Source organism: Thermobia domestica, unplaced genomic scaffold (genome assembly GCF_964235325.1).
Source record: "Thermobia domestica unplaced genomic scaffold, izTheDome1.hap1.1 HAP1_SCAFFOLD_119, whole genome shotgun sequence".
NCBI classification, from domain to species: Eukaryota; Metazoa; Arthropoda; class Insecta; order Zygentoma; family Lepismatidae; genus Thermobia; species Thermobia domestica.
Window position 1 is genome coordinate 529,814 of NW_027655891.1, and position 26,228 is coordinate 556,041.

At 34.7% G+C, this 26,228-nt stretch overlaps 1 protein-coding gene across 1 annotated transcript in view; it reads right to left on the minus strand.

Annotated features, from left to right (window-relative positions):
* Positions 1–5,767: 5,767 nt before the first annotated feature.
* Positions 5,768–26,228, minus strand: part of LOC145676374 (solute carrier organic anion transporter family member 74D-like) — a gene marked incomplete at its 5' end in the record, with an annotated part of 95,456 nt that continues 74,995 nt past the window's right edge. Inside the window, one exon of the mRNA XM_081747227.1 lies at positions 5,768–5,840. Within this exon, the coding sequence (XP_081603353.1) occupies positions 5,768–5,840 (73 nt within the window). The remainder of the gene's footprint in view (positions 5,841–26,228) is intronic.

Consider the following 26,228-nt stretch of genomic DNA (forward strand, 5'->3'; position numbering starts at 1 on the left):
TTCGGAATGAGTTTGAACAGGATATATCATAGATTAGTAATGGAAAGGCAACCGAGATAGATAATATACCAATCGAATTCATAAAAAATATGGGAGACAAGGGAAAGAAAGAATTGTTCCGACTATGCAATAAAATATATGAAACAGCAGAGTGGCCGAAAGACTTCCTGAAGACAATCATGATACCGATGGCTAACCCAAAGAGATGTGAGGACTATAGAACTATTAGTCTCATATCTCATGCAGCTGAAATTCTGCTCCGAATACTGAACAGAAGAATATGAAAGAATAAATAAAGATGTTGAGGAGGAGCAGTTCGGGTTCAGAATAGGCAAGGGCACAAGATATGCATTTGGATTATTAAGAACGATGGGTGAAAGATTTATAGAAAAATTGAAAGAGGTGTATGTTGTATTTATTGATCTAGAAAAGGCTTTTGACCGCGTGAATAGGGAATTTACAGGGACGAAGTTAAATTTATGGGGTTGCACCCAAGCACTTCTGGGAATGAGCACTTGTAGTGTTATACAAATAGCAATTGTTTCATGTTCTTTCACTACATATGCTTAAATTACTGTTTGCTGCTTAACAAGCTGTTTCTCGTGGGTGTGATTATAGACACCGACTTTTAATAGTTTTAATGAGTGGAGGCAATTTGGTATTATAAATCATGTCTCTATTCTATCCTCTAACCGATCGAATATTTCAGTGATTTTCAAACTGGAAATTCCCTGAGGAGCGTTGAAGCTCATCAATGGTGCACAGGCTACTGTAGTCAAATGACATAAACTGCCAAATCATTTTCAAACTGAAAAAGCAACTTTTATTTCGTTTAGTTTACCTCCTAAACGTTAAACTTTAGCAAAAGTGAAAAGTATCTATCGAAGGATCAATATAATATTAATACAAATTATTCACGTAGGCCTAGTACTAAATTCTCTTCGTAATTTCTCTCTCGTTTCATTTCTGTGCATTCCTTTTGACTGTCATTTTAGGAGTGATTAAGATTAGGAAAAACGGTGATGATGGCATTTTGACTAAAGTACGGACAGAAATTTTATGATTGATCTGTCATATGTGTATGAGATAAACGATTAATCGAACAAGAACTAAACAAATCGATGCAACACCAAACATTTCCTGACACAGCGACATATACAAATGACAAAGCGACATAATAATACCGTTTCGATGTATCGATAACTCTAGTTAAATTACTTAAAGCAGTAGGTGTTGCCAACAGTAAATCAGAGTTTTTACTTTTCTAAACGTATAGTTTTCAAACACGTATATCTATTTCTAAAAGTAAATGGCCAAGTTTTTAACACAATAATGTTTGCTGATGACATAGCACTGATAGTGGAGAATGAAAAGAAATTGATGGAAGCACTTACAAATTTGAACAGAAAACTGGTAAAAGCATACAAAATGAAGATAAATAAGAGGAAAACCAAAATGCTAAAGTGCACAAGAACAGAACAGTAAAAAGCAAACGTATGGTTACATTGAGACAAAATCAGATACGTTAAGACCTTTTCTCTATTTTGGGAGTCTAGTATCCTCGGACGGAAGAAGTGAAAAAGACGTAAGTTCAAGAATATCGCAGGCTAAACAAGTATTTTATAGGATAAAAGGACTGCTAATATCAAGAAAAGAGTCATTAGACGTTCGAAAAGTATTTATTAAGACCCTGCTTTACAGATCAGAGATGTGGACATTGAGGAAAGCTGAAAAATCTAAACCGAAAGTGTTTGAAATGTGGTATTGGTCCGAATGCTGCGCATATCATGGACCGAAAGGAAAAGAAAAGGACGATATATTATGAAGATAACAGGTAAAAGGAGAAACAGCATGCTTGTCCATTTTAGTCTGCACTACAAATTGATCATCGTGTTGATACAGGGAAAGGCAAAAGGAAAACCAGGAAGAGGAAGACCAAGGATAGAATATTTAGATGCAGTTACGAAGAAGACACCTTATGAAAAAATAAAACAACTCTCCCAAGCAGGAGAAAAGTTTTAAAATTTCCATGTTGCCTAGCAACTTATGATTGAGGTGAGTAAGAAGATATCTATTTCCCCTAGGTACCGTATTTTAAAGGTCAATGTCTGCAAACAATGATGCATTTCCCCGAGCAATTTCAAACGATATATTCTAGAACTAGTATTTAAACCCCTGCCTCTTCTCACCAATCTCTGGTTTTGCTTGCTGTTGCTTACTGAAGTTCATATGCTTTCTGGTGGTTTACGAAGAAAACTTTCTAATGTGTATCTTACTTCTAGAAGTTATGCAATATTCTGAACGATATATGCGTAAATGACTATGGTCAGAGGCGTATCCACAGGGGTCCACTAGGTCCGAGCCCCCCCCAAATTTTCTAAATTTATACACTTTTGTACACAGCAAAAATTTAGGAATTGAAACAACACACAAGTGAGTGACACACTAATTAAGTAGTAGCCATCTGTTTTCCAGGTCTGTTATTCTTATGTCTTCGCATGTAAGAACAGAAGATGGCAGAACCGCTACTCATGTAACTATTGTACAAAATTATTATTGTGAGAACTTATAGAAAAGAAGAAACGTTATTTATTGTTTGGTATAAATGCCAAATATAGTGTGTAAAATATTGCTTATACCGAACAATAAGATCCCATGCAAGTTCTGCCACCAGTAGCTAGTTATTTCTGATGTCCTTGGTGTTGTTTAGCTTGTTACTTGTGTGTTATTTCAACAGCTCTCTTTCTGCTGTGTACACTTTCTCCATAAAACTATCATTATTTGACAGAGAAATGATTGATGTGGCGTGAAAATTTGATCTTTTATCTCATGAATCAAAGAACTCTTTACCTTACATGCCTGTACTCCTTGCCTTATAAAAACAATCTAGTTCTAGAATTTTCCTCTCAAAATACAGGTAGAGTACTTTGCAACTAATATCGTCTTTTTCAGATGCAGTACAGTACCCGTTCAATACGACATTAACGTAGTGGCTTTTAGTATTGGACCCTCTAAAGTTTGGACTTCCACAACAAACATTTCTGGGTGCGGTCAATGTGTTTATGTGTCGCGTAACTGTCTTGACTTTAAGAAATATATATTTTATGGTGGTTATTCTTCCCTGGTTAAACCAATTATACTTTTTTTTAAAAAAAATCTTGTGATTAATGAGTTTGACCATCTTGCAAAATTTAGTTAATATCAATCAAACTGTTTAGAAGCTGGAGCGTCTCGAGTGTTTTCCATTTTTCGGGGATAATAAACCTCGGCTCCCTTTCTTCAATGAAGTGTCATATCACTTTAAATGTACATAGTTGCTATTCAAATTTTAATATACATCCTCAAACTACAGGGTTAGCATAAATGATTCATTCATTTTAAAAAGGCTATATTTTCCAAAGTATTACAAGTACACATAAACTCACCACAAACTCCCCAAGTTTTTACACGCTCTACAAATGTTTAATATGTGCCCCTTTGATGACATGACACGCCCAGACGATACTCGAGCTCATTTTATACATTTAGTAGCATAGTCCTCTCAATTGTCTGCACTGCAGCACTGATGCGTTCTTCGAGCTCGATTAAGGATTGCGGTAGTAAGAGTACGTAAACAAGGTTCTTAACGTCCCCCCATAGGAAGAAGTTGCAGGGCGTTAAATCAGGAGATCTGGGAGGTCAGGTTTTTTTTTTCTTTACACAAGCAATCAGTGTCCTTGAATTGCTGATACCATCGCAAAATGCTTTGTTTACATGGCAGGTCTTTTCCACACTTTCGTTTGAAAGCGCGTTGCACAGCCATAACAGACGAATATACTCCACCTACTCTCCATCTACATGTCTAAAAATTGGTGTGCAAGTACTGGAGCATTCTTAAACATCGATATTTGTGTAGTTCACATACCAATTCTTCAGTGATGTCTTGATACGACTACAATAGATCACATAGTAGTGGAACTATGAACTTTTAAAGTTCACTTGTTTCACATATTGCGTACCTTATAACTCCGAAACTATTCACTTTTGAGCGCAGATCTAAGTGAACTTTTTTCTTATTTCAATGTGAGGAATCTCATTCCAAAATAGAGACACATTTTTTAACACTCTTATATCTGTAAAACTGACATGATAAAAGTAGATAGGGCTACTTCTAATTCAAAAGTGATAATAAAGATATTAGTTCTACTGCGCAGTGCTTTTCTTTTACTTTGCTTTGAACCAACGTTAGCGTACGATTATAGTAAAATTTTACCTATTCAATCCTTTCTTTTTCAATTTTCCCATGTAGATCATCTTTTATCCTTCGTAGAACAGCGTATTTATCCGAATTTAGCGGTACAAACTCATTACAAAATGAAATCTTAAGAGCATACACATAAAAGAATTAATACATCATTATCTTTATATGCTGAGTGTGCCGGATCAGTCTCTATCCACTTTGCTGTAATAGCAGTGCGTGTAGATTGAGAATAGATTGTCAAATTAAAAATAATAATTTTTACTTAATTTCTATGGCTTTAGGTTACGTTAAGTTGGGTTAGTAGAGTAGGGTGTTGTGTTAGTACGGTAGGTATATTTAGGTTTGTAGAATAGAGTGTTATATTAGTAGGGTAGGGTAGGTTGAATTACTAGAGTACATAAATCCATGTTGGTAGAGTGGTTAGGTTAGTAGAGTATCTTGGGTTATCACCGACCCCAAGCACATTTATTGCATTTAAGCTAAATAAAAAAACATTAAACTTAATTAACCAAACCTTGTGTATATAAAAATCTTAAAGTTGCTCTCTCATAAGTTTAATATGTTTGTCTATGTATTGGTGCTTTTGACCGCAACCAAATATCTCAGAACTTCTTTATATGGTAAAAAAATCGCCCAGCGTTCGTTCCACGAGGAAGAGTCGTCAATATTTTTTGCCAGGTTCGCTATATATAAGCTATAGTTAACTAAAAAAAAAAAAAAAACAGTGCTGTGCACGATCTATTGGGGACGAGACCCGTTGCGGTCGTCGTTCAAAAAAGCACCCACAAAGGCACGCGGGGTGCATTGTTCTAAAATGGACATACGCTATTTGCCCATACGAGCTCCCCTGTGCGGGTTGAGCTTTACAAATTAAGGTATTATCCAAAAAAACAAATAGTTATCTTTAATGTGAAAAAAATAATATGTGCAAAAACAAACTTCTCAGCTTAGTAACAGTGACTATATAATACTTGTAAACGTTTTAGTGTTATTTCGTATTGTCATAGTTTAAATAACAGTGTACAGACGAAACTTCCTTCAAGCCAAACCTGAACTACTAAATGGAAAAGTACTAACGCTTCAGAGCGGGAAAATCTAAATCATCGTTTGCGAAACCCTACAACAAACTCTTAAGACTGTCCAATCTGCGGCGCAGGAACCTTTCTGAGGACTCCCTTGATCTAACCAGGACTCGACGCCAAGACCACGATCACTCCAAATAAATTGATCGGTCGAAGATCACAGTAAGTACAATAATGCGCCTTAATACTGCCACCAATTCACCAAAGGTTAAAAACAAATAGTCGCAAACGTTATAATTAAAAATTTGTTTGGTTGTACGGTATGTTTAATTCCATTTTATATGTATCATAATCCATATTAAGTGTCATTACACGTAATATACCTCATAAATTAAATTTTCTTTTAGTTGCTCACAAGATTGTTTTAAACTTATTATTTACGTTTAATTTAAGCACACGTATACATTTAAATATTTAGTCATTTTACATTTTTACTACTTACATTTTAACCGCCGCTCTCCATCTCCGGATGCGATAAAATGTAAGTATTGAACAAATCACGTTTCGTCATGGCATAGCTGAAAAAAAAAGAAAAAGAAAAGAGAAAAACAAGTAATAATTTATTTGTATTCATAAAAAATTCTAACCACACGAAAACCTCAATTACGAGGTTATGTTGAGTTAGTAGAGTATGTTAGCTTAGGTTAGTACGGTACGTAATTTTAGGTTAGCGAAGTCTGTTATGTGAGAGGCTTAGATTAGGTTAGTAAGATATGATAGGTTAGATTGGGTCAGTAGAGTAAGATAGGGTGGGTAGATTAGGTTAGTGAAGTAGATTATGTTAGGTTATTAGGGTAGATTAGGTTAATAGTGTAGGTTAGGTAAGGTTAGTAGAGTAGAGTAGGTTAGGTTAGTAGAGCATGCTAGATTAAGTTGGTGCGTGAGTAGATTAAGTTGGTTGCATTTATTAGTACTTTAGTGTGGCTTGTAAGTGACGAAATGAAATGAAAAAGAAATCTTTAAGTTTTACGTCCCACGGTTATGCCGGTTAGGCTAAAGAAGACGGTCTAAGTACAAGTTCCTAAAGCACTTGCAATGGTTTCACGCTTGTAACTCTTGAAATAACTCACAGGCGGAAAATAATATGTAATACAGTACTCTTCCACATATACTCACTGTTTTTAATCGTGGTATACTAGCTGCCATGGTTTGAGGTTATAAACCCTGCACTTGTAAACACAAAATACAGCTTTACTTTATTGTGCATAAATACTTCGCCGGTAGAAATTAACATATAATAAATCTTGGTTTGTGTGAAGATATTCATATTAACCGTGAAATTGCCATTTTTTATGACGATCGACCCTTAATCAGTGCATATCTTTGTTCTCAATACAGAGACGCACGTTAGCACCTGTTCAGTGCCTATTTCTTCCAAGTGTTCCTATGTGGTGACTTTTATATTGCTCATTCCATATTATGGGATAATTATGAACCAAAGATATTTTTTCTGTGTTCACGTCATCAAGTGTTAGACCACAACGATTGCGTTGAGTTCACAAATGAAGAAACCACAACAGTAAAGAGAATACTTGTAAATTTGTTTCCTTAAACTTCACTGAGCAAGCAGAACTAGTGTATGTGTGTGAGTAGCCAATCAGTGCGCTGCCCGCTTGATTCCCAACAGGAAAGAACTGCATTTTTGTTTCTTGAAAAAGAAAAGGTTATACGAACTTACCAGTATGCGGTATCATCTGGTTCCTATTTAAAACAATGTGTTTGTTTTACTTTCTTTGTCCCATTGAAGGAGGAAAAGGAAAGGATGACATTGGAAAATTACGGCATAACCGTATCCTTAATCAAATGTTTATAGGCTATAATCCTAATATTACAACAGTAGCAATAACAAAATGGATTGTTCACCTTTATTTAGTTTGATAAAATATTTTATACATTGTATAGGAGGGAAAATATTATCTATCTAACTTACCTTAAATATTAAATTAATAAAAACAATTAAAGAAGAAAACAATTAACTTACTTTTTAAAATCTTCGAGAGAAACGTAATTGACTCTGAGTGTCCACTGTATGTTGTCTTTGATTTTACCATCGAATTTCTAGAGGAATCTGTCCCATTCTTCTCCAATGTGGGCGAATTTTTAAGACAAATGTGCTGGTGTGCGTGATGGCAGGTTCAATCGTTGGTGTGCTCTCCGCATCAGAGGTAATGAGTTATTTGAATTAAAACAGGAATAGAATTTAACCAGTACAATAACTAGGATCTTTTTTTTTTTTTTTTTTTTTTTTTTGTTGATCAGGAACAGCTAGCGGGCTTTCAAAAACATGCTTTGAGATAAAATTTAAAATTATTTGTTGTTAACACTATATAGATATGTCGAGCGGGTGTGGTTCAGTTTGTACATAGTTGATTTAGAATTAGGGAGATTTCGTATTTATCCTGATTGAGGTTATTCCAGGGTTTCTAGATGAAGTAACTGTGTTGCATTGCATACAGTAATTTATTTCTTTATTTTCTGAAATGTAAAATCTGTAATAATCGTTATCTTTAATCCATTTAAACGAAATTCAAGTACTTATCGAAAGAAAAGAAAACCTCTATAAATAAATAAATAAATCACAATGTAAGTTTAACTTTTTACGTACAAGGTGTCAGTTTTCTATGTGCGTGCTGTAACCAGTGGCGAAGCGTAATCCTGCTAGTAGGATAGGCCCGATACACTAATAACACAAATAACATTTAATGTATCATAAAATGTTTAAAATTATAGTCAGCATTCGATTTTTTGAATTAAGTTAAACAAAAGAAACTACCAAATCTATTTATTTTAAAGAACTTTCTTAGCTGTATTTCTAACACTGTTTAGAGTTAAATTAATGTGCATGTATACATAGTAGTTTTTTGTTGTTGTTTAACAAGACAAAATTAATATTTATATAAACAAAAGTAGACCGAAAGTATTATTATTATTATTATTATTATTATTATTATTATTATTATTATTATTATTATTATTATTATTATTCAACAAATATTTACATGGAGGAAAACATGCAATGTGTATTTGCGGAATATTTCCATTTAGATCCACTACACATATTTTGAAATGCAGTTCATATTTTCTTCTGCTCTGGGATTTGCAGGCGGGATGAAGGGAATTTCCTCCTCATTGCTGACTTCATTTCCTCCATATTTGGAAATTGAGGGAGAGAAAATGTAACTAAATTCTTACGGTTAACTGTCAAATTTCTTGAATAAGCGTTTGTTACTTGCATCTCTCACTTTAAAGTAAGTACAATACTGCATTTAATTAATGCATCACGTGATAATGACTTCATTAGAAATGTTAATGCTCAGAAGGAACTTCATTTGAATCAACGCAAGATATTTAATATTGTATTCTATGCAGTGGCATATTGAAGGGAGTAGCTTCCCGGTGTAAGGACTCACCAAAATTTTATCTCAACTTTTTATTGTTTTCACATTTATTGCAGAATTTTCACATTACCAGGAATAAAGTTAGCAAAGCCCCCCCCCCGAAACAAGCAAAATTCTGTGAAACAAAATCATAAATACCTCATTGATTCTATGAAATGGAAAACTAAACTAAAATTACACAGAAATATGATTTTACGGTAGCGTTTGGTAAATTTATACTTATGTCTAATGTATCAGGAATATTCTACAAGCTATTATCGTCCAAGCTCCATGTAAGGGGTAAAAACATGTACTCTGAATAACTCCTGAGATTATATACCTAAATTAAACAAATTATCACTAACAGAAACACATAATTGTACACAGAAACTTCTTATTCTGTGCTAAGGAAATCATTTTATAACATATTAGCATTGAAATATGCTTTCAACGCTAAAATTAAACTCCCAGATGCGAGCCTTCTCACCTTCCCAACAATGCCTACAATCCCCAGCGATAATAGCTTCGCTTCCTGAGTAGCATACAGGGCTATTCTATTACAAATACATCTGTTAATAAGTATATGGGTCATCCACAGTAAGTAAAATACTCGTGAGTTAAAGAACTCGAATAAACTATTAGACATGCATGAATGTGATTGACACATTGAGATGCAAATGCTTTGGTTAATTACATAGTAAACTCATAAGCAGTATGCTGGTAACCGAACATAATAATTGTTATAATTGCAACCTTTGTAATTACTGAAAATAATTGCAACTATTGAAATAATGGTGACAAATTAATTTAATTATACCATTGAAATCTTATAAGAATAATTGATCCGGGCTTATCATAACCTAACCTACGGTTATGAGGATTTGATTAATATATACTGCCCTGCCATAATCACATGTACGAATATAAAAAAAACATGTAATATACAACTTACATTTTCTGATACATCGATGTCACTCAGGAACGGACGACAATATGTTCGCGTTTCTACGGTGGTCAATACAATGTACCACCTGCCCGATTCATTCCGACTTAACAATGCGAGTCGAGACAAGACGAGACTACGACCGACTGAACGCGATTGAAAGATTGGATATCTAAAGCTGAAGTGAACTGATTACTCTGGTTTAGGAACCATAAGTTTTTATATGCGCCTCATTTATTATTTTACTTTCTCATGTAATTCAGAGCGAGTGCATTCTAGGCTACGAAATAATAGTTTTCGTGACGTATGCGGGAAAACACTCATTTCTCATTTTTTTACAAACATAATATTTTTTGTTATACAATTGTTTTGGCTTTTTGGTGTCCTTTTCCAAGTATATTGGTATACTAATAACATTTTATTTATGTTACTTGGTTTTTCCAAGCTGACATTATCATGCACTAAATAATATTGGAGTCTGATTTTCGAAATTATAAAATTTTCGATCAAGTCCTTTACATTTCTGTAATACAAATTGCACCATAGTTGATTCCTCCACTACCATCTCAGGTTAGAAAGGCAGTTATTTTAAAATATGTAATGAGAAACCGGTGTTTTATAGCAAAAACACTTGATTTTCCAGAACTTAATACATTACTTTGTCCACATTGTTGGTGTAATTTCTTTCATAGATGTCACTTAAACAGACAGCATTTGGAAACATTGAAGGTTTGTTTTTATCAATGTATTAAAATCTAGTTTTAGCGTTTCTCAAGACGAACGACGTGGACGTAGTAATAATTTGTTACCTTCGAGATGCTTCTTTAATGTGAGTTCCCTTGCCTCTCACCATCCAGAGCAGAACGTTCGGGCGCAAGGCGGTTTCAGCGTGAGATGTTTGGGCGCAGAGCCGTATATCTAATTAGGTTAATCTATTTAAATGGGTTATAATTGTAATGTGTTTCATAACGAAAACCCGGATGTTTTTGCACTAAAAGCCTTGAAAATAGACACTAATATCACAAATATTCAGTCATAAAAAAATAACTGCACAATTTGAGAAATTCAGAAAGATGAAATTTGACACCTATTTTCTTTAAAAGTCTTAAAAAATTAAATTTTCGTTACGTTATTACACTATGCCCTATGGTAAACACTTACTAAAAGCCTCAGTTGCATTAAATGCTTAGGCCTTGTTTTGTTCTAGTAAATTTTTGTATATTGCAGAAGGAAGAAAATATCTTATGTTACATTTGTCATGACATTATGATTACATGACGGAATTATGGGCCAAACCCAGCAAGTATTCTACAATATCAACAGTTTTAAAATTTCTGTACAATAGTACGAATTTTTCATCTGTCCAAATTTATTTTCTTCTTTTTTTTGGGAGGGTTTCTTCTCAAAACATTGCCTCGTACACTAAGTTATGCTTGTTTTTCTGTCCTTCGAAGTGCATCAATAAACCACCAAGTCGATCAATATCGTTTCTTTATGTTAGATACGTGTATATATAAAGGTCAGAAGTTTATTTTGGGGTGTCACAGGCTGCCTACAGTAAATTTTATTTGGTATGCCATGACGGGAATATTTTATACCACTATACACTTGTTAAATCTTTATAAAATAGAAATCTGTTAACTATAAAAAAAATCTTTCTGTTCAAGTTGAACATAGGAGATGCAATTTTGTAATTCAATAGCAGCCTTCTTTTAGCTCTTTTCTTACAATTTAAAGATAAAAAAAAAAACATTTGAAGAAACAAAACATTTGCTCACGGGAGGTTACTTCGTCTGTTCAGTACTGAAGATCTAATAATCTATATTTTAATATGTTTTATATGATATATACATATTTAGAGTAACTTGAGTGGAAATAGGAGGATTTAGGAAGTCATACGCCACATAAAAAGTGAATATCAATATATTATTTGACTCAAACATGAGTAAAAATAAAACTTATAGAAAAATAGGCAGATAACATGAGTAAAAACAAGATAGGTTTTCTTGTTTTTATGAGAAATAGTATGAGGGTATGGCGGGGGAGGGGGTATGTAAGGGAGCATATTCGTGTGTAGGGGTATATATGTGTGTATGTACATATGCATTAATGTAGTAATTGTAATTCTTTGTGGATTAGACGACAATGGTAGTACGTATATCTTGTATACATGTTAGTTGGTTTTGAGTGTAAGAAAAAGTAGTACTCCCCCGCGTTTGCGCGATTTGACCTTGAACTCATTTTTGTGACGTCATAGGTCAAAGGTCAATGACCTTGGCCCGGGGTCAATGACCTAGGGGTACTTAGGACCACCCCCTCTAAATTTTGGCAGGGGTACCTTGGCCCACCCCCTAAATTTTGGCAGGGGTACCTAGGACTACCCCGCTTAAATTTTGGAAATTGCCAAATCTAAAAATTTGGTATGGTAGCCTAGGACCATAGTATGTACCTCTATTAGTATTGGGTGTCTATGTCGTTCCCTTTCATGGGTAAAAAATTGCCAAAAAGTCAAATTTTGGGGGTTTTTGACCTAATTTATCCCCTTTGATGAGGTATTATTACCATATATAGTTATATGGGCGTATACAGGGGTTCATTCCCTTTCATAAGACATGGGTATATTGGTGCACCCCTTTAAAAATTTGGGAGGGGTACCTTGGCCCACCCCTTCAATTTTGGAAATTGCTCAATTTCAACATTGGGTATTATAGTACCGGACCCTAATATCTATTATGATAAATTTGGGTGGTCCACCTCGTTTCCTTCTAGGGGTACACAATTGCCAAAATATAAACGTAAGCAATACGTTATACCACGTGTTTGGTTTTTGGTCGATTTTATCCCCCTTGATGAGGTGTTATTATCCTATATAGTTATATGGGCGTATACAGGGGGTCCATTCCCTTTCATAAGACATGGGTATATTAATGCACCCCTTGAAAAATTTGGGAGGGGTATCTTGGCCCACCACCTAAATTTTGGAAATTGCCCAATTTAACATTGGGTATTATAGTACAGGACCCTAATATGTATCATGATAAATTTGGGTGGTCCACCTCGTCCCCTTTTAGGGGTACAAAATTGCCAAAAATGGTTTTTGGTCGATTTTACCCCCTTTGATGAGGTGTTATTACCTTATATAGTTATATGGTCATGTATAGGGGTCCATTACCTATCATAAGACATGGGTATATTAATGCACCCCTTGAAAAATTTGGGAGGGGTACCTTGGCCCACCCCTTAAATTTTGGAAATTGACCAATTTCAACATTGGGTATTATAGTATAGGACCCTAATATGCATTATGATAAATTTGGGTGGTCCACCTCATTCCCTTCTAGGGGTACAAAATTGCCAAAATATAAACGTAAGCAATACGTTATACCACGTGTTTGGTTTTCGGCCTAATTTATGTGCTTGGATGAGGTCCTATTACCTTATATAGTTATATGATCATGTATAGGGGTTTATTACCTATCATAAGACATAGGTACATTTGTGCACCCCCGGGAGGGGTACAATGGTCCACCCCTTAAATTTTGGAAATTGACCAATTTAAACATTTGGTATTATAGTACAAGACCCTAATATGTATTATGATAAATTTGGGTGGTCCACCTCGTTCCCTTCTAGGGGTACAAAATTGCCAAAAATATAAACGTAAGCAATACGTTATACCACGTGTTTGGTTTTTGGTCGATTTTATTCCCTTTGATGAGGTGTTATTACCTTATATGTTTACATGAGCGTATACAGGAGTCTATTACCTTTCATAAGACATGGGTATATTGATGCACCCCTTTAAATTTTTGGGAGGGGTACCTTGGCCCAACCCTTTAATTTTGGAAATTGCTTAATTTCAACATGTGGTGTCATAGTGCTGGATACTAATATGTATCATGATAAATTTGGGTGGTCCACCTCGTTCCCTTTTAGGGGTACCAAATTGCCAAAATATAAACGTAAGCAATACGTTATACCACGTGTTTGATTTTTGACCTAATTTATCTCCTTGATGAGGTCCTATTACATCATATAGTTATATGGTCATGTATAGGGGTCCATTCCCTATCATAAGACATAGGTACATTGATGCACCCGGGAGGGGTACAATGGCCCACCCCTTTAATTTGGAAATTGCTCAATTAAACATTTGGTATTACAGTATAAGACCCTAATATGGATCACTATAAATTTGGGTGGTCCACCTCGTTCCCTTTTAGGGGTACAAAATTGACAAAATATAAACGTAAGCATTACGTTGTACCACGTGTTTGGTTTTTGACCTAATTTATTCCTTTGGATGAGGTCCTATTACCTTATATGGTTATATGGTCATGTATATGGGTCCTCGCTATCATAGTACATGACCTCAATATGTATCATGATAAATTTGGGTGGTCCATCTTGTTCCCTTTCATGGGTAAAAATTGCTAAAATATAAACATAAGCAATATGTTGTACCATGTGTTTGGTTTTTGGCCCAATTTCTTCCCTTTGATGAGGTTTTATTACCTTATATGGTTATATGGTCATGTATATAGGTTCATTTCCTATCATAAGATATGGGTACATTGATGCATCCTTTAAAAATTTGGGAGGGGTATCTTGGCTCATCCACTCGGTTTTAGAAATTGTTTAATATAAGCATTTGGTATCATAGTACAGGTCTCCAATATGTACCACTATAAATTTGGATGGTCCACATCGTTCCCTTTTCATAGGTAAAGAACTACCAAAAATCAAATTTCGGAGGTTATTGACCCTATTTAGCACATTATATGGGTATGTACAGAGGTTTATTACCTTTATATGTTTATGTTCCCTTTTAAATTTGGGAATTATCAAATAACAAAATTCGGTAAACGTTTTCTAGGACCCGTTGGTATTCCTCTTATGGCCAAATATTCAAAATTTAAAGGTTATTGACCGGCTTTATTATTGAATAAGTACAGGATTTATTACTTTTTTCATAAGACACAGGTGTATTTGTGTACCAGTCTTAAATTTTGGAAGGGGTACATTTCTTATTGTCGTATCAATAATTGGTAATTGTTCATTGGGTAAATCATTACGATCACGTGATCGGTTATTGACCTATGATGGGATTAGGAGTCCAGGACATTGGTACATTGAAACTTTTGTAGGATAATTTGAGAATGCGTCATTGGTTTTGATTATTCCCGCCAAATATAAACGTAAGCAAGACGTTGTACCACGTGATTGTCCTTGATGAGGTAGTGTACAGGGATTCATTTCCTTTGTTGTGGTACTTCTTAAGTTTGAGTACACACACACTTCTAGAAAACAGTTGGTTCTACTCAGGTAAACAATTGACGGACATTATTGACCTTATTGAACATATAATGATATGATTAACTCTAAGACTTAGGTGACAAGAGAAGTATTCTTTAAATTTGGGAATGGTGATAAACAGAATTTTAACATAAGGTGCGAAATTTGAAACAATACATTGAACTTTAGTCACAGCTCATAGTCTAAGATCATTGGTGGTGATTGATTTGAAATCTGATAGCTAACCTTATTGAATCTTATGACTCATAGACGAAAGGCAATACATGCTACAACAGTTTAAAATTTAATCATAAGGTGATGTAATCTGACACTAGCAAAGTTATTGTGTATGCAATTTGATTGGATGATCACTATCTTTCCTGCAATCTGATTGGTTGATCACTATCTTTCGTGCAATCTGATTGGTTGATGATTTTCAAATCTTTGCTGTATTCAGTTTTAAGTTTTGTTTTAACATTTAAAAAGTTTTTAAATTTTTTTGTTTGAAACTTTGGATTGACATTTTTCGTTTCCAAATTTTTTGTTTCAAAATTTTTTGTTTAAAAATTTTTCGTTTGAAATTTTTTGTTTGAAAATTTTTGTTCGAAAATTTTGTTTAAAATTTTTTGTTTGAAATTTTTCGTTTCCAAATTTTTTGTTTGAAATTTTTTGTTTCAAAATTTTGTTTGAAATTTTTTTTCGCTTTAAAATTTTGTTTGAATTTTTTTTCGTTTGAAATGTTTTGTTTGAATTTTTTTCGTTTCAAAATTTTGTTTCAAAGATTTTTTGTTCTAAATTTTTGTTTCAAAGTTTGGTTTGACATTTTTAAAAGTTTGTGCACTCATTAGTAAAGAACCGGAACTGTTTAGAACAAAAACCTTTGACAACATTGTGGTGCAATAGTACACGTCAGAACCTGGGGTTGTACTTGAAATGAAAAAACACAATTCATTGAAATGGATCATTTTATTACACTCCACATACATCCATACCAGATAGTGGTTCTGGATATTGTCGATACAATGTATTTTGAACTTCTTGCACTAGTTTGTCTTTAGCATATAATTTTAATTCCAATTGAAGTCTTTTAAGGTCTAATGCAATATCAATTGGTGGAAACTCAATGTCCATTTGATCACAAATAAACTGTTTATCAATACAGGTATGCACCCACGAACGATGTTGACAACCATCACAATATCTAGATACATGTTGTACAATATGCATAACACATTTTTCAAAATAGTACTTTTTCAGGAATATACTAGTTTTGTTGCACACTTCCACTGCATGTTTCACACACTGGAATACGCTGATGAATTTGTTCCATTCAGTTTGTGTTAGATACACCATGTTGCGAGGGACATGAAATGTACTCTTTTTACGTAACAGCACCATCTTCTCTTCGAGGACTGTACGCATCACCACTTCATGATTTGAGCCTAATGATTTGACTATGGTCACATTTAGCTCATCATGAAAATAATCGTTCATTTGGTCGATTCGTGAACATAATATTTGCCATTCTTCACAGGTCAGTTGTACACCAAATTGTTCTGCTTTGCCCAATCGAATCACAGGTTCAAATGTTCTAGCACTGATACCAATCATCACATGTTTTGTTTGAAATATATTTATTGGATAATAGCTTGCGAAGATGAACTCTTTATCGTTAGAAGTACACATCTTTCCTCCTGAAAAGCACTTGCTCAAATGATTTCGTGGGATGACACTGTATTTGCTGGTTTATAGTTATTGCTGACGTCATTGGAAAGGAATGTGCTGATTCATGATTTCATCACAGTTGCTGACGTCATGCCGACCAACCAAATTCATACAACTACGGCTGACGTCATTGGAAAGAAATGTGCTGATTCATGATTTCATCACAATTGCTGTGTACTAAATTCAAGTTGATGACTTCGACCCAAGAATCCTTTGTAACATAAAGATACAGATCCAGTATTTAAGAAACGCAGTAGTTCTTCTTGTTTTGATGCTTCCATGGGTAAATATCTTGCTGGTAAAATTATATTCTTATCATTTTCAAGCTTCACTACGATTCTTAATCCAAACTTTGTAGGGATCATTTGGCTAGCTAAGATTCTATAAGGTACATTCTGTTGTAAATCAGTAATCTTGGTAAATGATTTCATCACATCACGTGTGTTTAGAAACTGCAGACAAGTAGCCATGATGATGTTATCATGAATACTAACTCGAACGATAATGCAAAACTGATGACGTTGCATTATCATGTTCTGACATGTACTATTGCACCACATGTTGCCAGAGGTTTTTGCTCTAAACAGTTCCGGTTCTTTACTAATGAGTGCACAAACTTTTAAAAATGTCAAACCAAACTTTGAAACAAAAATTTAGAACAAAAAATCTTTGAAACAAAATTTTGAAACGAAAAAAATTCAAACAAAACATTTCAAACGAAAAAAAATTCAAACAAAATTTTAAAGCGAAAAAAAATTTCAAACAAAATTTTGAAACAAAAAATTTCAAACAAAAAATTTGGAAACGAAAAATTTCAAACAAAAAATTTTAAACAAAATTTTCGGACAAAAATTTTCAAACAAAAAATTTCAAACGAAAAATTTTTAAACAAAAAATTTTGAAACAAAAAATTTGGAAACGAAAAATGTCAAACAAAATTTTGAAACAAAAAAAATCAAACAAAAATTTGAAAGCAAGAATTTTTAAACAAAAAGTTTCAAGCAAAAAAATTTTACGTTTCACGGTTAACCGTCAAACTTTAACCGGTTTTTAACTATTCGATTAACAAATAAACGGTTTTGATCATATTTATCAGTGAGTGCAAAATGTTGAACGAAACCAAGATTTTTAAATGTTAAACAAACTTAAAACTGAATACAGCAAAGATTTGAAAATCATCAACCAATCAGATTGCACGAAAGATAGTGATCAACCAATCAGATTGCAGGAAAGATAGTGATCATCCAATCAAATTGCATACACAATAACTTTGCTAGTGTCAGATTACATCACCTTATGATTAAATTTTAAACTGTTGTAGCATGTATTGCCTTTCGTCTATGAGTCATAAGATTCAATAAGGTTAGCTATCAGATTTCAAATCAATCACCACCAATGATCTTAGACTATGAGCTGTGACTATCATTATATGTTCAATAAGGTCAATAATGTCCGTCAATTGTTTACCTGAGTAGAACCAACTGTTTTCTAGAAGTGTGTGTGTACTCAAACTTAAGAAGTACCACAACAAAGGAAATGAATCCCTGTACACTACCTCATCAAGGACAATCACGTGGTACAACGTCTTGCTTACGTTTATATTTGGCGGGAATAATCAAAACCAATGACGCATTCTCAAATTATCCTACAAAAGTTTCAATGTACCAATGTCCTGGACTCCTAATCCCATCATAGGTCAATAACCGATCACGTGATCGTAATGATTTACCCAATGAACAATTACCAATTATTGATACGACAATAGGAAATGTACCCCTTCCAAAATTTAAGACTGGTACACAAATACACCTGTGTCTTATGAAAAAAGTAATAAATCCTGTACTTATTCAATAATAAAGCCGGTCAATAACCTTTAAATTTTGAATATTTGGCCATAAGAGGAATACCAACGGGTCCTAGAAAACGTTTACCGAATTTTGTTATTTGATAATTCCCAAATTTAAAAGGGAACATAAACATATAAAGGTAATAAACCTCTGTACATACCCATATAATGTGCTAAATAGGGTCAATAACCTCCGAAATTTGATTTTTGGTAGTTCTTTACCTATGAAAAGGGAACGATGTGGACCATCCAAATTTATAGTGGTACATATTGGAGACCTGTACTATGATACCAAATGCTTATATTAAACAATTTCTAAAACCGAGTGGATGAGCCAAGATACCCCTCCCAAATTTTTCAAGGGGTGCGTCAATGTACCCATATCTTATGATAGGAAATGAACCTATATACATGACCATATAACCATATAAGGTAATAAAACCTCATCAAAGGGAAGAAATTGGGCCAAAAACCAAACACATGGTACAACATATTGCTTATGTTTATATTTTAGCAATTTTTACCCATGAAAGGGAACAAGATGGACCACCCAAATTTATCATGATACATATTGAGGTCATGTACTATGATAGCGAGGACCCATATACATGACCATATAACCATATAAGGTAATAGGACCTCATCCAAAGGAATAAATTAGGTCAAAAACCAAACACGTGGTACAACGTAATGCTTACGTTTATATTTTGTCAATTTTGTACCCCTAAAAGGGAACGAGGTGGACCACCCAAATTTATAGTGATCCATATTAGGGTCTTATACTGTAATACCAAATGTTTAATTGAGCAATTTCCAAATTAAAGGGGTGGGCCATTGTACCCCTCCCGGGTGCATCAATGTACCTATGTCTTATGATAGGGAATGGACCCCTATACATGACCATATAACTATATGATGTAATAGGACCTCATCAAGGAGATAAATTAGGTCAAAAATCAAACACGTGGTATAACGTATTGCTTACGTTTATATTTTGGCAATTTGGTACCCCTAAAAGGGAACGAGGTGGACCACCCAAATTTATCATGATACATATTAGTATCCAGCACTATGACACCACATGTTGAAATTAAGCAATTTCCAAAATTAAAGGGTTGGGCCAAGGTACCCCTCCCAAAAATTTAAAGGGGTGCATCAATATACCCATGTCTTATGAAAGGTAATAGACTCCTGTATACGCTCATGTAAACATATAAGGTAATAACACCTCATCAAAGGGAATAAAATCGACCAAAAACCAAACACGTGGTATAACGTATTGCTTACGTTTATATTTTTGGCAATTTTGTACCCCTAGAAGGGAACGAGGTGGACCACCCAAATTTATCATAATACATATTAGGGTCTTGTACTATAATACCAAATGTTTAAATTGGTCAATTTCCAAAATTTAAGGGGTGGACCATTGTACCCCTCCCGGGGGTGCACAAATGTACCTATGTCTTATGATAGGTAATAAACCCCTATACATGATCATATAACTATATAAGGTAATAGGACCTCATCCAAGCACATAAATTAGGCCGAAAACCAAACACGTGGTATAACGTATTGCTTACGTTTATATTTTGGCAATTTTGTACCCCTAGAAGGGAATGAGGTGGACCACCCAAATTTATCATAATGCATATTAGGGTCCTATACTATAATACCCAATGTTGAAATTGGTCAATTTCCAAAATTTAAGGGGTGGGCCAAGGTACCCCTCCCAAATTTTTCAAGGGGTGCATTAATATACCCATGTCTTATGATAGGTAATGGACCCCTATACATGACCATATAACTATATAAGGTAATAACACCTCATCAAAGGGGGTAAAATCGACCAAAAACCATTTTTGGCAATTTTGTACCCCTAAAAGGGGACGAGGTGGACCACCCAAATTTATCATGATACATATTAGGGTCCTGTACTATAATACCCAATGTTTAAATTGGGCAATTTCCAAAATTTTGGTGGTGGGCCAAGATACCCCCCCAAATTTTTAAAGGGTGCATTAATATACCCATGTCTTATGAAAGGGAATGGACCCCCTGTATACGCCCATATAACTATATAGGATAATAACACCTCATCAAGGGGGATAAAATCGACCAAAAACCAAACACGTGGTATAACGTATTGCTTACGTTTATATTTTGGCAATTGTGTACCCCTAGAAGGAAACGAGGTGGACCACCCAAATTTATCATAATACATATTAGGGTCCGGTACTATAATACCCAATGTTGAAATTGGGCAATTTCCAAAATTGAAGGGGTGGGCCAAGGTACCCCTCCCAAATTTTTCAAGGGGTGCATTAATGTACCCATGTCTTATGAAAGGTAATGAACCCCTGTATACGTCCATATAACTATATAAGGTAATATCACCTCATCCAAGGGGATAAATTAGGTCAAAAACCCCCGAAATTTAACTTTTTGGCAATTTTTTACCCATGAAAGGGAACGACATAGACCCCGAATACTGATAGAGGTACATACTATGGTCCTAGGCTACCATACCAAATTTTTAGATTTGGCAATTTCCAAAATTTAAGCGGGGTGGTCCTATGTACCCCTGCCAAAATTTAAGGGGTGGGCCAAGGTACCCCTGCCAAAATTTAGAGGGGGTGGTCCTAGGTACCCTTAGGTCATTGACCCCGGGCCAAGGTCATTGACCTTTGACCTATGACGTCACAAAAATGAGTTCAAGGTCAAATCGCGCAAACGCGGGGGAGTACTACTGAAAAGGCAAATATAGCCTTAACTCTGCCGTTAAACAAACAAATAAATAAATAAATAAATAAAATATCTTTTGTTTGAGACAAAGAAGAAAAAAATGTTCCATTAGCTAGGAAAAAGTGTAAATTTAGCTTTTTCTGAGTACAATAGTTCAAATTAGCAACAAATTAGGTCTCTAATACATTTATACGCGTATATGCAGCATGTATCACGAATTAATAAGAATATGCATGTACATTCAGCCACAAAAGCAATCCCCCTCCCCTAAGCGCTCTAATTCCATCACTTGGAGTCCAGGTCATTTGCAGTTCTGAGAACACCTAGACAGATGCAACCAAACTTACACGTAACTTTTCTCGGCACTGACAGCACTTGGTAGCACTGAGTGAAGTCTGTATGGAAGTAAAATTGTGAGTAGATGACGCACGAAACAGTTCTCCAATCTGAGATCAATCTCTCTGGTTCAGAGCATGTTGTCCAATGAAAGTCATATGTTAATTTCAATATTGTTGTGTATGTAGTGTATTTTTCATTATATACTGTGTATTCAAAGATATAAAAACACTGATCACATATAAATCAGAAAATGCTTGAAAGTAGCTGAAAATATCAAATATAGAACAACTACAGGAAATAACTTTGTAAATAATTGCCTACATTGAGCTCGACTCGAGAACTCAACTCCAAAAATTTCCTTTACCCTGACTCGAATTTGACTCGAGTTTCGATTCGAGTCGAGTCAAAACGAAGAAAATCGAGCCAAATGCTGTAGTTTCAAGTACTTTCTTCAAGTATCCTACATAAACAATATAATTATTATCAATGATGCTACTACTACTACCACTACTACTTCCATTTATTATTATTATTATTATTATTATTATTAATATTAATAATAATAATAATAATAATAATAATACTTTTACTATGGATCCGTAAAGTAAAACTGCAAGCTTATTTTAATGAAAAAAGTGTTATGAAAATTTTTAAAAATCCTTGGGTAATGTTTCAACTCATGCCAAATAGTATTTTCATTAGTAGAACGTTGCCCTAGAATACTCGGCCACGAGGGCCGACAGCAGTTTGCCTTAATTTCCGCTATATCTAGGTCATGACTCTTGATGTCATATTTGTATCGGCCAATAAGATCAGAGGATATCTGAAATTCTTTGAATCTCCCGCATACCAAGGTCTGCGGGGTCGTTAGTTACGCCTCTGGGCCCGTACATACACGACAAATTCATTAAGGGGACAATATTGACAAATCTTACAATAATATACGAATATATGTATATATTATTTCTAGTGCCCCTAATAGTAGACTTTTTTTTTTTTTAACGGAAATTTGCCCACGACTCATTAGTGTGTTATTTACGTTTAGTGTGCTGTTCTGTTTATGTAATGTAGTGAACCTGTTTGATGTTCACTTATAATTTCATTTTCGTATCGTATATGGAGTAAGCCAAGTTTGTCTTAAAAGGGGAACCCCTTGAACGACGGGGAGCTTCCCTGAGGTTGGGGGCAGTGGCCCCCTAAAATTACGGACCGTCGTCGTGGCAATCATTTTTTCGTAATTGCAAGGTATTGTTTACGTAATTGATTTTGTAATACTGTTATTTCTTTATTCTTATTCTTATTCTTATTCTTATTCTTATTCTTATTCTTATTCTGATTATTATTATTATTATTATTATTATTATTATTATTATTATTATTATTATTATTATTATTATTATTATTATTATTATTATTGCAAAGTCGAGACTTGGCTACATATTTTATATGTTATGAATTTTCTGAATGAATTTTAAGTCTTTTCGTTGAATAATCAACACATTCCACTTCAGGGGGTTTGGATGAGGGAAATATTATCCTGTTGCTTTTCATTGGTTTACTTGCACGCTACACCAAGCCTGGATACTACATTTCACCTTTCTATATCTACGGGAACTACCCTAAAGGTTGTAATGATCATAAGAGAATAAGTGAACAAGTGATTAGATCAATGAAATTTGCGTATTAACAACATTTCAAATATCAGGTTGTCAAAAAAGTCATGACGTATTTCAGTAAAATATGACAAATGATGGTTTGTGGATATACTAGAGTTATTCGGATCATGCAATAGTTTGTCCTAAATAGCTAAGATGTTGAGCGTTTTGTGTAGTTTAGTATTGCTCTTTGTTTGGTTTGGTTTTACAGATTTGATTAGAGATGGCGTGGGTCAATGAAAACTTGACCCACCGCGATCCACTCTGACTCATGATCCACCACCCAACTTGGCCCTCTGTGACTCATTACCCACGAAGACCCACTCCGATTTACCACCCATAATGAACCACTGACACACCAAAACACATCGTCATCAAATCTAACACGTGATCCACTAATCGGAGTTTGAATTTTTACTGTCAATCCTTCAATCACCGCTCTGTTACAATAATGATGGATCTGACCTTTTCGATATAAAATGGTAAAGTGTTTGTCATGGGCAAAGCTACGATGAATTTCAATTAAATTATTATGGTCTAATTATTTCCTTATTGAATTATCGATACTTCTCAGTTTAAAAGCGGATGAAATTGGAAAACTCCCAAATCAAGGTACGTAGACCAACACACAGAAGCTTACATTACAAATTTTATGTCTATTTTTCTCACAACCGAATGTGTTCATTGCCCTATGCTCTAAGCGCTCTATATAATAAACAAGCTTTTAGCAATTATTAAAAAAGCGCATGGTAAGCATATATGGATATATGATGCGAAGCACTGTATTTTTTTGAGTTGATTTTGAATTTAACGTCCCTTTCAGCAGCGAGGCTATATGAAAATGGACCTACCCATGCCGTAAACGTCGCCAACACCTAGTGGCTCACTTGCGGGTAAACGTCGATCGTCAATATAGAGACGAGACGGCAGGGCTTCGTCGAGTCGAAACAGATATCTTGCGTCGGGGTGTTGAAGTTCCCACCGCGTCGTAGCGAGACTTCGTTTTGGTCCGCGCTCTTTCGATTCGTCGCGGAGCATCGCGAAGGGACCAACACGAACTATCGCCAGTCATGTGCATACGGTTATTATTATATATTATTTTTTCCTGACGAATTGTTCCTAAAGTGAGCTCCGTGGGTCAAGAATAACCACTGCCTCAACATCATGAAGTGAAAAATCTTGAGTGCGATAATTGTATGAATTTAGATGGCAACTATCGTCGATCATTAGAAAGTGAGTATGGGAGAACTATGTTATAAAGTAAATAGACACGCGTCATTTTGTTATAAAATTACATGGCGAACGCATTTTATCTAATCCCAGTTATAGTCTCATATATACGGTTAAAAGAGCACTCTGATTGACTAGATTAAAAGGATCTCCACGATTTATCCCTTTACATGTGATGACTTCATCGTCTCCGTGGCGAAGTCAGAAAAACACCCGCCCAGTAATCATAATGTTGGTAGTTCGAACCTCCTCCGGGGTAATTTTTTGGTACATTTTTTTAGTGTTTTTTAGACTCACCTTAATGTAATCAAATCACACATACAGTCGATTTAAAATATTTTGGTGGAGTAATATTATGGTTCATTGGTGTTTTGTCGCGTCGGAAGATGCTGTCTACAATGCAGTGAGCAGAGAAGTTCGTTAAATGAATTAACTTAAAAAACATAATCCAGTGCTCTGAAACACCAGATTCCAATCAATATAAGTATCTGTCCAATGACGTGCCGTGAAAAATCAGGGCCCGAGGCGAGAGCATACAGCAGCGCCTCCGTACATATAAGTTGTCAATTTAAAGTTGACTTCTCTGGACTATTCTTTCTGCATAATACTTCACTATTTTATCATTACTGAAATCAGAAAGTTTCAGCATTATTACACTGGAATCGTAAAAGTGTGTAATTACTGAATTCACTACAGCCCCATTTTTTCCTTCTCCCAGAACAGTGTTGTCTTAGAGTAGTGGCTTAAGCGTTAGTTTAGTGATGTTGGGGACGTGAGATCGATTCCGGGTGTGGCAGTAGTTATGGAACATAAACATAGAACTGTCTATTTCTACACGTGTTGATACAACTTAAAGAATGTGAAAATAATTTCTTTCGTCTTTTCTTCTTTGGAAATTAGAAGTTATATTAAAGACGAAATATAATGTAAGTCGGGACCATCCCTGTAACTGATGACCAGCGCCGTAACTTAGATTCTTTTCTGGGGGGAGTCGGGCCCGGGTTCAATTCCCGTCGGGAGCTCATGTGGTTTGGATTTCACGCTAATCAGTAGGTCCACGTATCATATAGCCTCGCTGCTGAACGGGACGTTAAACTCTTCATTGATCGTGATACTTTCTTCATTGATCAACGTGTATATAACTTGTTTTTCAGTTAAACAAGGAAATCTCGAGTAAGTCATTAAGACATTCACACAAGTTGCTTATATTTTCTTATTTTATATTTTTATTTATATTTTGTTTATTTATTTTTTGTTATATTTGAGTATTTTGTTTATATTTTGCCATGAAACGATTTTAACTAGGTTTTAGTTTGGCTGGAGCATTGGGTGAGTGGTTAGCGTATTGAACTTCTATTGGGTGGGCCCGTGTTCGAGTTCCGGCCGGCCTGAAGTTTTTTTCAAGTTTTCTTGTTTCAATTTCAACTTCAATGCATGCTCAGTGTTGATAAGCAAGATCTTCTCTCCTTCAGAAAAAAGAAGAGATTGGAATGAGGAGAATTGGAGAAGGTCTCTCAATGGAGGCAATCATTTACAATGTTATTTCCAGCAGTAGTTCTATATTTGATATTTTCAGCTACTTTCAAGCATTTTCTGATTTATATGTGATTAGTGTTTTTATTTCTTTGATATAATGAAAAAAATACATTTCATACACAACAATATTGAGGTTAACATATGATGTTCATTGGACAACACGCTCTGAACCAGAGAGATTGATCTTAGAAAGGAGAACTATTTCGTTATTCACCTAC